This window comes from Sciurus vulgaris (assembly GCF_902686455.1).
Source record: "Sciurus vulgaris genome assembly, chromosome: 4".
NCBI classification, from domain to species: domain Eukaryota; kingdom Metazoa; phylum Chordata; class Mammalia; order Rodentia; family Sciuridae; genus Sciurus; species Sciurus vulgaris.
In genome coordinates, this window is record NC_136464.1 from 54,936,136 (window position 1) to 54,950,131 (window position 13,996).

Sequence of the window (13,996 nt, forward strand, 5' to 3'; positions counted from 1 at the left end):
CTTTTAAAGACGAATGTGTTTCTGTTGAGACAATGAAAAAAAGACATTTTAGACAGACCACTAAAGTTAATTTATCATAAGGAGTATTATTTTTATCCCTTTAGAAATCATTATGTATTATGCATGTCTTCAATATATTCTTGCATTTTGTTTGTTTGACTGTTTTTGTGGTGTTAGGAATTAAACCTAGGGCTTGTGCATGCTTGGCAAGTGCTTTACACTAAGCTGCATCCCCAGTTGCATTTTGTAATTGTAATTGTTGCTAAATATCTCAGATGCCAAGTACATTTTTCTTTTTCATAAAAAGCCAGAATAAGAAATAATTTCTTCTTCTAAGGTTATAATCATGAGGGAAAATTCTGATACATTAAAATGAAATTCAGAGTTGGAGTTGTAACTGAGGCAAGTGGGGTTGTCACACTTACCTGGCGTGTGCAACGCACTGGGTTCGATTCTCAGCACCACATATAAATAAGTAAAATAAAGGTTCATTGACAACTAAAAAATATTTTTAAAAATGAAATTCATTGAAAAATTGATTTTCTTTTCATTTGTTTATGACCTGGAATTCTCACAAATGTTGATGTAGCAGAAGTAAAGTATATTATTCTTACGAGTTGAAATAAAGAACAGTGAGTCTATAGGTTTTTTTATGGTTCGTATTTCTATCATATGGCTGGACTGTAGCCAACAGCTCATATTTCAATTTTGTTTTGTCATGACTTCACACATACTGTATCCTAGGATACCCATGAGATCTAAATTTGTAAGTTTTAGTTTTAGAACTGTTCAAAAATAATTATGAAGCACAGACTACATGAAGCCCTAAAATTAAGCTGTTTTGAAATGAGTATAGAGCTGATGAATTTTAGTGAAATGTTGAGTGAGAATACTTCTGTACTGAATATAAAAAAAATTGAGTAGCCATAGTTAAGCAGGAAGCACATTGAAAGGGAAATTTTTTTCTGTGACTTGAACGCATTTCATTTCTCTTTCCTTAAAGTCTATATGACATCACCATCCCTGAGGGTAGTGAATTGGGTGGTTGCTTGAAGCGCTAGGTTTTGAGTGACTCTGGCTGTTGTTTTTGTAACCAGTTCTGCATAGCTAGGCAAATGTGACCCATAAACCTGAAGTCTTGTAACCTGTGGCATGGGGAGAGATTTAAATGTTCCTTATAGAAAACTTGAGCTTTGGTCAGAGCAAAGTGTACCCTATTGTAAAAAGGATCCTTGTTTCTCTTTGCTCACCTCCAACTGCCAGATCCTATGCATCTTCTTTATGAGAGATGAAAAAGAGTAACAGATCTTACTGTGATTTAGTTATCCTGTACCCTATAGTCTCCCTAGGATGATCCTTAATGACTTTAATGATTTTCTTACCTAGAGTACTTTTAGTTAGTGACACATTATTTTACACTTGATTACATAGTACAATAAATATATTTTAAAACATTTTTGCAGTAATATTTTCTCCACTTATCTACTATGTGTTGTACTTTTGTTTTTACTCCCCTGGAGAATTTACTTTCCCTGCAGTAAGAGATAACTAACTACAACCACCTGCTGTTTCTATATGGCCCATGGCACAGAATGGTTGGTACATTTTTAAATGAATCACAAGAATATTTTGTGACACCTGAAAATTATATGAAATTTAAATTTCAGTGTTTGCAAGAAATTTTATAAACATAGCCATGGTCACTTATTTATGTATGCCAACTTTTGAGCTATAATAACTGAGTTCAGTAGTTGCAACATAGACCAAATGTGGCCCATAAACCTGAAATATTTACTTTCCATCCTTTTGCAGAAAAATTGGATAACTTCTGGTGTAGAGTTAACAATGAACTGTATTTATATAGACTATGGTATTCTTTTTCCAAAAATTAATGTGTCATGTCATCTTGAGCTTCTAGAACAAAAGTTCTGAAGTCTAAGCACATTGAAAACAGTTTTGACTTGCCAGGCACTGTGGTTCATACCTGTAGTTCCAATTGCTCAGGAGGTCGAGGCAGGAGGATCTTTAATTCCAGGCCAGCCTGGGCAATTTAGTGAAACCCTGTTTCAAAATTTAAAAAAAAAAAAAAAAAAAAAAAGGTCAGGGTATGGCTCAATGGTAGAGCACCCCAGGGTTCAATCTCTAGTACTGCAAAAATAAAACAAACAGAAATAGTGCTAACTTTTAAATTCATGGCATCAGACACCAGCTGATATACCCTTGGAGAACAGCAGGCTTTATCTTAAAAGACCAAACAGTAAATATCTAAGGCTTGGCAGGCCAAAAGGCAAAATGGTAAACACATCTTAGCTATTGGAAAAAAAAGAAAAAGTAGATTGCCTGGATTTGACCTAAGGACAATAGTTCGTCAACTCCTGTTCCATATACTTGTAAGGAAGATTGAATGAAATAATAATGTATGTCAAGAACAGTATCTAAAATAAAGCAAGTGCTCCTATTACTTTTGTATTTGGATTACACTGCTGATACAAATGACTTCAAACATTTGATGAAAATGAGCCCCTGGGGGGAAATCATATAAGTTGAAGTCAAACAGGAAGATCACACTAAATTACTCCTTGGTTCTGTTCTATCTATAGAAATAACTGATCAGTCATCAAAGTTTTATCTAAAGAAAAGTACTAGACTTAAATTTCTGATAGCCAGTGTGGCCTGGATTCATCAACCATCATAATTTTCTTGATCTTTGTATACCCATTCAGAGTATTAAACTACACCCAAAAGTTAAATATATATGAGATGTTGCTGAAATCTGAAACTGAGCCATCGTTGATTATATGAAGATTAACTCTTGAAAAGGCTAAGAAATGAATGGTTATAGACTATAAATTTTATTTAAAACAAGTTAAAATTTTTGTATAAAAACAAACATGTTTTAACACTTAAGACTAAGATATACCCTTAGTCATCTGAATATCTTATTATTTGATACATTATAATTTAATTGTGTAGAACATGTTCCATAACAAAGATATTTTATATGAGCCACAGAAAAGGGGCCTCATCCAATTATGAAATGCCTTGGGGTTTATCATTCATTAATTATATATTCTGAATTCATTGAACAGCTATGTACAACAGTTGGAGTTTTGTTTAATGTTTTGAATAAAACTGAAATGGTTTAATTTGCTGAATATGTCTGGAAAGACCTCTTTCTGCCATGTAGTTGCCGCAGCATGAACCGGATTCACATTTAGGTAGAAGTGGCATGTTCACTGATTTAAGTTGCTCAGTTGTTTTCTCATTAAAATGGTTTATTTTAATTACTGGGATGGCTTGAGTTCAAGTGGTTTTAATTGTCTAAGCAGATCACAGAAGGTAGAGATTTGAAATGAGGAAGGCATAATATTTTGAAAGAGGGAATGGGGGAGACCATTATGTCAGCATGTTGCTCATGTCCTTTTTAAAAAATTGTCATAAGCACATAAAATTTACCATTTTAACCATTTTTAAGTGTACAAGTAGTTTTAACTAAAAACATATGCTTTATGAACAATTTTTCTTCCCTTTTTGCTTTCCCTCTTCTATCTTTCTATATAGAGCTGGAACCAGCTTTAAATTGGACTTTTATTGAATTTTTTTCCAAAATATACAAGGAGTAAAACACAATAGAAAATACTCTTGTAGCCATTATTCAAGTTTTCTCTGCTATGTTCCAGATAGATGCTCTGCCCTGTTACCCTGGGTCCCAGATTACATACCATGTGCAGTAGAGCTACAGACAATCTGTGAATAGTTGTGAATATCAGTTGTATAAATTTGTATAAATATGCCATATTTATTCATGTTCTTGTAGATGGAAGTTGAACTTGTTTCTAATTTTATCAGTAAGCTGTTGCTATACAATAACAACAAAATTTCAGTGACATAAAAGCATTTATTTGGCTCATGAATCAGCATGACATTAACTGTGCTTTTTTGATCTCAGCTGTCTTTGCTCTGTAGAATGCTAGAGGTTCACAGATGTAGGCTGGGTAGCTTTGCTTCATGGTTTTGTTAGCAGATATGTCAAATTTGCTCTGTATGTTTTATCATTTTTTTAAGACCACAAGTCTGACCAGGATTTGTCCTCGTAGGGGTGGCAGAGAAGCAAGAAAACAAACCAACTTGAGAAAACCCATTTTAGGGTGCTTGTATCCAAACTGCTAACATTGCAGTGGCCAGGGCAAGTCACATAACAAGGCCTTAAGTCAACATGGAGGTTACTGGAAAGGAAGTGAATATTCAAAGATAATAGTCAAATCTATTATGCCTATTTTCCCTATGATAAACCATACAGTAATGAGCCTTCTATAAGTCTTCTTGTATACTTGATAAAAGTTATTTTCAAAATACACCCAGAAATGAACTTGCTGGCCCCTAGGGAACTTTCCTTTTCACATTTGCCAGACGTCAAATTTTTTTCTAGAAGTACATATAATAATTTCTATTCTTTCCCAGAATATATGAGAGTTTCATTCTCTGCCTTCCTGTCAGCACTTAATACTGTCAGACTTAAATGTTTAGCAGACTGATGGGAATAAATTATTATATTTTTATGGTTTTATTTCACATTTTACTAGCAACAAGTGAGGCTTATCATTTCTGCATGTTATTGACTACTCACATTATCATTTCTATGAATTGCCTGTTTGTATTCTCTCCTCATTTTTTATTTGATTTTCTTTTTGATTAGTAAAAATATTTTATATATTCTCTTGGAATCTGTTACTTGCATTGCAGATATATTTTACTCTGGAAATTTTTTATTTTATGGTAATTTTTACTTACAAAAATTGTCAGTATTAGTACTTTCATGTATATCTGTCTTCTCCTTGATGGTTTATACTATCTCTTTTTAACTGCTTTATTGAATTATAATTAACATAAAATAAACATCACATATTTACAAATGGATGAATTTTTATATATTACACATACACATTAAAGTGAAACTATCACCACAACCAATATAATTAACGAATTTTCCCTACTTGTGAATGGGAAAAGGCACTGTATGATATTAAACCTCTTCTTCATTCCCATTTGTAATTCTTCTTTTCCTCTCTTCCCTGCTCTTCAAGTCTCAGGCATTCACTGATCTGCTTTCTCTTTTCTATAGCTTCACTGATTGTCAGTTTACTTTCTCTATGAACTGTTGGGAGAAGACTGTTAATTTCTACTTAAATTGTGCATTTGTCTACTTATCCTTTCAGTTCCATCAGTTTTTTGGTTTGTGTATTTTGAAACTTTCTTATTAGGTATATCATGTTTAGAACTACTACATTGTTTGGTAGATTACACATGCTAAACAAGTACTCTACCACTGAGCTACACCCCCAGCCCTTTTAAAATTTTATTTTGAGACAGTGTCTCCCTAGTTTGCCCAGGCTGGCCTCAAACATGCAGTCCAGCTGCCTCAGCCTCTCAAGAAGCTGAGATTACTGGAATGTGCTTTCATGCCCACTCTTTTAACATCTTTTAAAAAATAGCTGTTAGAAAAACTTAAATTATACTTGATTTATATTTATTATTGATCTTATGTTTCTATTGGACAGTGCTGCTCCAGTTATAAGCATTATCACCCTTTTTTGAGAAATCTAATTCTAGTCTAATACTTATTTCTTTTAAAAGTATCTAGGAAGTTTCTTTTCCTGAAATCCTATTGAGAGTTTCCTTTTTTTGGTGAGGGGTGGTACTGGGAATTCAGCCCAGGGGTGTTTTACCACTGAGCTCCATTCACATCTCTTTTTATTTTTTATTTTAAGACAGCTCTCACTAAATTGTGTAGGGCCTAAGTTGCTGAGGCTGGCCTCAAAACTTGCGATCCTCCTACCTTAGCCTTCTGAGCCTCCGAGATTACAGGCATGCACCATTATGCCTGGCTCACAGAGTTATCCTTACTATTCTAAAATTTCACAAGTGTCCACTGAATGTAGGTAGGTTTTTGTTCATTCTGCTTAGAACCCTTGGTAAAGTATTAGCTTGTGTCTCTGCAGTTCTGAGAGCGTTTCTGCTAATATTTTATAAATTATTCCATTTATGAAGTGGGAAAAGGTCCTGTAGGATATAATTTTCTCATATTTTCTACTTTCCGTCCTGCTTTTTGTCAGTAGTCTAGGAAGTTACCTTATCCTCCTCTTTTGACAGTATATTCAAAAAATAGGGTGATATCAGCAGAATTGTAACTCTTTCTTGATCTGTTTTATAATAGAAGCTTATTTTGTCTTTTTTACTAATATCTTCTGAATATCTCTGAAGTTTTGAATTTGAATTATTTTAAAATTTCCTTCTGTTTCCTAAATTATCTGTTTCTTTTATAATCATTGGTTCATTTTCTTCAGGGCAGGCTTCTAGAAGATGAAGCGCATTTCCTGTAAGGAGAATGTGTAACCAAATTTGTGAAGTAGAAATGCAAAAATCTGCTGGGAGCAGTGGTATTGGTTGTAACACTGTGAACACTATTCATATCTAAACTAGCATGAATATGATGAAATATGAAAGAAAAGAACTGAGTATACAAGAAAATAATTATACTTGGGAACTGATTACTTTCAAAACTCCTATGAAGTACCCTTTTATTGAACTAACCATGCTCCCTTTTAATATTAATTATCATATCCATATGTCTTTCTAACAATTAGAACTCTTCAAGGAAGGGACTGTATGTTACTCATTCATTCTTTTGTAGCAGTTATTGATCTAGTATTGTTCCAAATGTGGGGAATAAAGCATTGTGTAAAGACAAAAACATACCTGTCCTTCAAACACTTTTAACGTATTTACTTATGTCTTTCACAGTGCTCAGAATTCAAACCTACGTATTCCTTATTCCCCCTAATTCCCTGTATTAAGATGGTTTATTGGTGTCTGTTGATCTTTGTTGCGAAAGTTCTTTTGGTATTGAACTCTTTCTTTAAATTGATGCAGAAATATTATACATTCTGATTAAACAATATCCTTCACCTTAATTATAGGTAATGTAATAGAAACAACATCACCCTTGGAGGAGTCAGGAATTCTGATTTGACTCTATTGTTAAATAAGTTTGCACATGCAACTTTTACACTGTCTCACTTTTCTGATATGTAAAATAAAAGGTTGGTATGTTTTAGCACTTTTGAATCTGGAAGTGGGACAGAATATTCATTCTCATGGCCTTTGAGTAAATGTTGTAGCTAAATTGTCTAGTACATTTAATTGAGTTCTTGGAAATGAAACTGAGATTTGTCCTTTTATATGTTTCAGTTGAGTTATAATCAGTGGCTTTTTTTTTTTTTTTTTCTTTTTCAGACTTGGGCCTCGATCAATATATAATAAAACGCTTTGATGGAAAGGTGAGCAAATTGTGACACTTTGATATGTATGCTGTTGTTTACCAAGAAGATTTTCAAGTTCCTCTAGAATCATGTGTGAGAGATCCCTGAATACCTGGTTATTTTATCAGAAAGCATGTTTAAGTTAGCAGGTCTGTACCTTCAAATGCTTCTACAGAAAGAATCAAGCAGTAGGTTCTTTTCTATTTTTCCATGTGAGGTAACTCTTCATGGGTTGGCTGCCCTATATATTAAGGGGCTAATTCAGAGTTTGTTGACTTTTAAATATTAACTCAGTCGTCATCATAAACATTAATAGGCAACTCCACACAAGGATGCTCACACAATGATGAAATCATTTGATGCATTTCTCAGAATGTAGCTCCATCATTAATTGATGTACAATTGTACGTACATGGAAATGAAAAAACAGTCTGGATTACAAATAGCAGCTGCCTCTGAGCAAGGGGAGGAAGCTGATATAACTGGAGATGGGAATGCCAACAAAGGGGACCAGCCTCCTGCAAGGTCAGAGCAGAAGTGGGTGCTGAAAGCCCCAGTGCTTCAGCAGTCTTCCATAGCCATCCAGCTTCTCTAGTTTCATCTCCTCACCTCTCAGCCATCCCTACCCACCACTACTAAAGTATACTTCCAGGAGGGCCCCATCCTAAGCCCTTTGCTCCACAGACATCTATCCAGCCTGGCATTCACCCTGGGCAGCAACCAGAATATACTAGACAGATGTCTGCCTGAGGTGCAGAACTAGGACAGAGGTCAGCCATCTTCTAATCAGAGGGTTATACCTCTGGGAGTACAGGAAGACATTTTAGGAACTAGTGGGCAAAGACAGTTTTAAAAGGAATTCATTTCCAGACCCTCAACTTGAATGGGTTAGACTTGGGGTTGAGTTATAAGGAGGTCAGAGCAGAGGTCATACATGTGACTTCAGGTATGTTCACTTTCCTGGGGTGATACAGTCTCTGGGACTTGGGGGCAGGAAGAGATGGATTAAAAAAAAAAAAAAAAGCCATTATTAGCCAGGCACATGATTTACGCCTGTAATCTCAACTGGAGGCTGGAAGTGGGGTGGAGGGTTGCAAGTTCAAGGCCAACCTTGGCAGTTTAGCAAGACCCTGTCTTGAAATAATAAATAAATAAATAAATAAATGAATGAATGAGTAAATAAATAAATAAATAGGATTGGGAGATAGCTTAGCAATAGAATGCCCCTGATTTCAATCCCCAGAAGATAGATAAATATTTAGCCCCCCAATGTTACATTTGTATTTCTTACAACACACCTAATTTGACCTTCCTTAAACTTTCTGATAGTATATAGCAATTATTCTAACTATAAAATTCTGAAGGTCCTTATAGTACTTGAGTAGTAATTATAAGGAATATTCCAAATTTTCATGTTTGCTTATATTTACTTTCAATTATTTTATACCTGAATAAATTTTACATTATTCTTAGGTATAGAAAGGTTCAGTTTTTTAATCTCATAAAGTAGTCAGTTAAATATGTTTTTCCCTTCCAGGGTAAATTTTCCAAAGAGAAAAAGAAAGCCCTACCCAGGGTCACACAAAAAAGTAAACTGTCGCTTTTAAAGAGGTGGAAGAAAGCACTTCAGAAAGGAGGAGGAACCAGGCGTGGCCTTACAAATCCTAAAAGAAAAGAAATGAGAAGGAAAATCATGGAGTGGATGGCAAAGGCAGGATCACAAAAGAGGGTCTAGATGGGTGGAGTCAGGGTTAGTAAAAACTAATTTTGCAGGGATGTGCCATTTATTTTATCTTTAATGTAGAACTCCAAACCCCGGTAAGGGAAGCATAAATGTTTAGCTCTTTTGCACAAGTGCAAAGAATAAGTGGCTGTAAAGATTGGAGAAATCTTAGCTAAGGCTACCTAACTCAAAAGTGTCTTTCCCATTGAGTGGCACAGTGCCTAAAATGCCTCCATTGTGGTATCTTCTTATTAGCCTGTTTTGTTCAGTTGTCCCAGGTATGGACATCTATAAAAACATAAATATAGTATATAATATATAATTTTATGGCATAGTTATATAATTAATTATATATTCATTAAATTATGTATTTATATTCTGGATTATAATTTCCAATCTATTTCAATGTACCTGTGTCAGTTTTATTGTAATATTCACAGAACTGAAAACTTGGGACTTAATAAGTTAAAGTCACATATTAATGATCAAAAAGAAAGGGCACTGAACTAGATATTAGGAGACCTAGGTTGAATCCCGATTGTTCTTATGGACAGCCACATCTTTTCTTTGATTCTTGGTGCTTCTGCTTTGTGTACAATAAAGTACCATATTCATGTGAGAGGTTACTGCAGATACTGACATCAGGGTCTGATTTCAGAGTCTCCAGCAGGTCTTTTCTCTGCCCTACCTGCCTTTGTGTCCCTCAGAGTCCAGCATAGGCCTGTCTACCAATAGATGTTGGATAACTCGCAAAAAATCAACTAGTCTGCCATGTTTCTTGAATGCATGACTCATTAAGTCAATAGTAAAACAAAGTCAATTTAACAAATAACTTTTTTAGCCACCGAAGGAATACAGAGTAGCGTGAGAATTTTTTATTCTTTGCATTTGCCTATGTAAACCTGAATACATGTAAAGAAGTTGAAAGTGTACAAGTTAAACAACAGATTGGCAGGCTATGAGGGGAATTTTCATTCCTAGAGAATTCCCAAATATGAAATCCTTAATGATAACTCATGTTGCATATGTGTTCTTTAATTTTTTTTTCCTGTTGTAGTCCAGTAACTACTTAATTCACTTGATGTTAAACATTTGCAGCTTTTGGCCGGGTGTGGTGGTGCACACCTGTAATCCCAGATGCTCAGGAGGCTGAGGCAGGAAGGTTGCAAGTGCAAAGCCGGCCTCAACAAAAGCAAGGCACTAAGCAACTCAGTGAGACCCTGTTTCTAAATAAAATACAAAATAGGGCTGGGGGTGTGGCTTGGGGCACTTGGCCACTGAGCCTGAGTTCAATCCCCCCTCAAATTGCAGCTTTTGGCATGACTGATGAATATCATGTTTTTTTCAACTGTGTTAATTGATAAGTTCTACTTTTCTTGCCATTTAAATTTTATAATTTCCACTGATTTTTTTTATAAAATTGCAAAAGTAAAATGTAATAAAGCATTAAAAATATTTGAGTACTACCTTGCTGTGGAAACAAAAATGGTAGTGCTTCTGTGTTTGGAAGGCAGACTTTACAGGTTCTGGTTGCAAATGTTTATTTTATTTGTTCACTGAAGAATAAAATTCTGAAATTGGAGTAAAACAGGCAAGATTTAGGAATAGCTATTTGAAAGTGTGACTTGTATAAAAGTCAGGCATATGAAATTTCTCTTTATGGTACCAGAATAACAGGTTCTGAATAAGAAAAGAGAAATGGGAGACTCACATTTGGAAGTGTAGAAGTCAGCTAGTGACCCTGAGCCAGCTTGCTCATTGCCTACCAATCAGTGAACAATCCAGAGTTCCTTTTCAGCCACCTTACAATATGCACGTTAAATCTTTTGCCAGGTTATTCATTAAATTCCTTTATTCATTTCCATCAAACACATTCTTGAGGTGGTATTGTAAAGGATAGACTTCTTAAATGGATTTTTTACTGAATTTACCTCTGATTTCCATCTTTACAAATTATTTTATTTATTTCATGTGAAATTACAGAAAGTAGTTTCTATCATACTTTAAAATATAAAGATGAGTACAAAATTCATTCAGCATTTGATCAGTTTAGAAGTTTTTCCAGGGCTTTTTGTTATGTATGAACTCCTTTATTTGATGGTTATGATAAAGGTCAATGCTTGAATTCAGCCATTGCTTATGACTTTTTTTGTTCTCTCAATTAGAAAATATTAGTTCTTAAATAGCACCTTCTAGAATACATACATCCTACAACACGTTCCTCCTGAAAATGCCGGGTTTGTATGGTAATTATTGTAAATTTTGTGTATTATGGGCTGGGGTTGTGGCTTAGTGGTGGAGCCCTTGCATAGCATGTATGAGGTACTGGGTTCAATTCTTAGCACCACATATAAATAAATGAATAAAATAAAGGTCTATCAACAAACATCTAAAAATTTAAAAAAAGAAAATTTGTGCATTATGGCCAGAAACATAGTTAGAAAGCTAAATGCCCTGGAAGAATTTCCTTTTAGACTTGCTTTGATTTTGAAATGTGCAAATGTCTTTTCCTTTTCCTTCTCCTCCTATGGAACTTGGATGAGAATCTTCCAGAGCCCATTACTATCTTACGTTAATGAACATTTATTCTTTACTCTAAGGATATTAACAATTTCCTTTGTAAAAAAGTAAAACCTACATTATCACTGGCACTTAAATCATCTATTGCATTTTAGAACTTTCTAACATAGACCTTTTGTCTAAAGAAAGATAACAGCTACAGGTACCATTGTTTTAAGACTGTTTTGTCACCTAATGGTACAATTTTTAAAAATTATTAAGTCTAGGTTTAAACATTTTTAAAACTTCAAAGCTTGAGAGAGTTCATATTTTTTCTTAGAATATTTGAAAATCATTATAGTATTCCTTCCCCCCTAGCACTGGGGATTGAACCCAGGACCTCCCACATGCTAAAAAAGTGTTCTACCACTAACTGCACCTCTAGTCCTAAAAATCATTATGAATAGCTTATTGATGCTATTTTTGAGATTGTAGTGCAAAATATAGTCTGGCATTTGTTTTAATGTAATATATCATGAATTTTTAAAAATGCACCCCATAATATCCACAGTCTATGTACAATTTGTTAACACAGTTATTTCATGTGCTTTAGATTAGTTTTTAAATGAAAACTGTTAGTTTTTCTTCATTTAATTTTTTTAATATCTACTAATTGGCCCATAAAACAAAGCAATTATTTCTAAGTGGAGAAAAAATTTTACATTATTTTCAAATATTTATTTCATTTGATCATTTAGTTGCTGTCTTTTATTGATATGGCTTATTTCAAGTGGTTTATATCCTTTATTTTCCCATTTTCTCTTACTTTTTTCATTCATCAAACCAAATATAAAAATTATGTTTTGTATTTTCTACTTTTATTACATCTAATAGCAACTTAATCTAAATGAAACACCACCATATTTTCTTTAAAAACCACAGTAGAAAACTGTGTGGTTCAGATAAAATTGTTTCTTAAATAGAGAATACCAGTTATAGAGCCTTGATGTAATCATCTTATGTTTTCTAAAAATTAATTTCACATTCTATTTTAAGTATATTTATAACAAATTGCCCATTGAAACTAATTGTCCATTATTATCATTCCACCATATTTCTTTCTTTCTGGTTTGGTGCTGGGGATTGGGATTGAACCAAGGTCCTCAGGCATGCTAAACATGTTCTCTATCACAAACACCTCCCCACCCTTAATGTTCTTTATGAAATATTGATAAATGAACTTAGAAATATTCCTTTGGGGATAAATTTTTGGTTCCTTTAAGGATAATATGAGCATTTTTTTCCTATAATATAATAATACTATTAGTGCTTTGTTTGAACTGTGATTATTTACTTCACATCACAGATAAACTAAGATTCTGGAATAAGGTCAAGTATAGTATTTCTCCTTGAAAAGTAAGTTATTAAAGAATTTCTTGTCTTCTAAGAGTGAAGTGTATCAAAGATCCAGGAAATGTAAGTGAGCAAATGTGGGAACTGAAAGTCGCATGGGGCAGAGTTTGACGAATCTCCACATTTAGTTGAACTGCTTAAATTTTGGTCTGATTTAGGTAGTTTATAATGCAGATAAGATAGGTAATTCTGCATTGTTAAATAGCCATGTCCCGTCCGTACCCCCATTATTCTCTCTTGCCTTTGAGGGACTTGAAACCAGACAAGTACAAATTCTTATTGAGTTAATATATTTATTCAGGTTTTTTAGTTGCTCAATATGAATATATAGATAGAATTTTATTGTTTTTGCTTGTGATTCAAGTTTTCATTTGCCCTATCAATTCCATCTTTAAAGCAGGGTATATCACTTATTTTTTCTTTTTTTTCTAGTAAAAGAGAAATCCTTGCTTTAAAAAAAATAAAGCAGATTCTAAGAGATTACATATATTCATTCCTTGAAGCCAAAAGTTCCTCACGAATATTTCATATTCACATGTTTTTTGGGAGATGTTGATTTAGTACTTTTTAAACCCTTCCCAATAGCCAAGTGCAGTTGGCACATGCCTGTACTCCCAGGAACTAGGAAGCCTGAGACAGGAGGATCATGAGTTCGAGGCCAGCCTTGTCTTGTAGCTCAGTGGTGGAGTGCCCCTGGATTCAATACTCAATATAAATCAATCAGCCAGTCAATTAATTGATTGTCAATGGTTTATTTTTCCAGCTTAAAGTGAAATCTGTAAATGGAAAATGCTTGACTCTTTACCTCAGGAGGGAATTAACACCAATATTAATAATATGAAAAAGAAAATAGTGGAAGCCTGGCTCCAAAGTCTACCCTCCTAAGTACTAAGTTAACACCACTTCTCATATATCTAAGCTATTTGTCTTTATGACCTGTTTTGCAAATTTAAAAAATTCTCTTATTTAAGTAGTTCCTTTTTTTTTTTTTTTTTTTTTTTTTTTTTTTTTTTTTTTTGCAGTATTGGGGATCGAACACAGG

General features: G+C 33.9%; 1 protein-coding gene across 3 annotated transcripts in view; it reads left to right on the forward strand.

Annotated features, from left to right (window-relative positions):
• MICU1 (mitochondrial calcium uptake 1) overlaps nucleotides 1-13,996 on the forward strand; it is a 204,393-nt gene that overhangs the window by 77,767 nt on the left and 112,630 nt on the right. For 2 of the 3 annotated variants that reach the window (XM_079137084.1, XM_079137085.1), the window contains 2 exons: nucleotides 7,294-7,337; nucleotides 8,857-9,030. In XM_079137084.1, the coding sequence (XP_078993210.1) occupies nucleotides 7,294-7,337; nucleotides 8,857-9,030 (218 nt within the window). The remainder of the gene's footprint in view (nucleotides 1-7,293; nucleotides 7,338-8,856; nucleotides 9,031-13,996) is intronic. The other variant, XM_079137086.1, reaches the window with a different exon arrangement.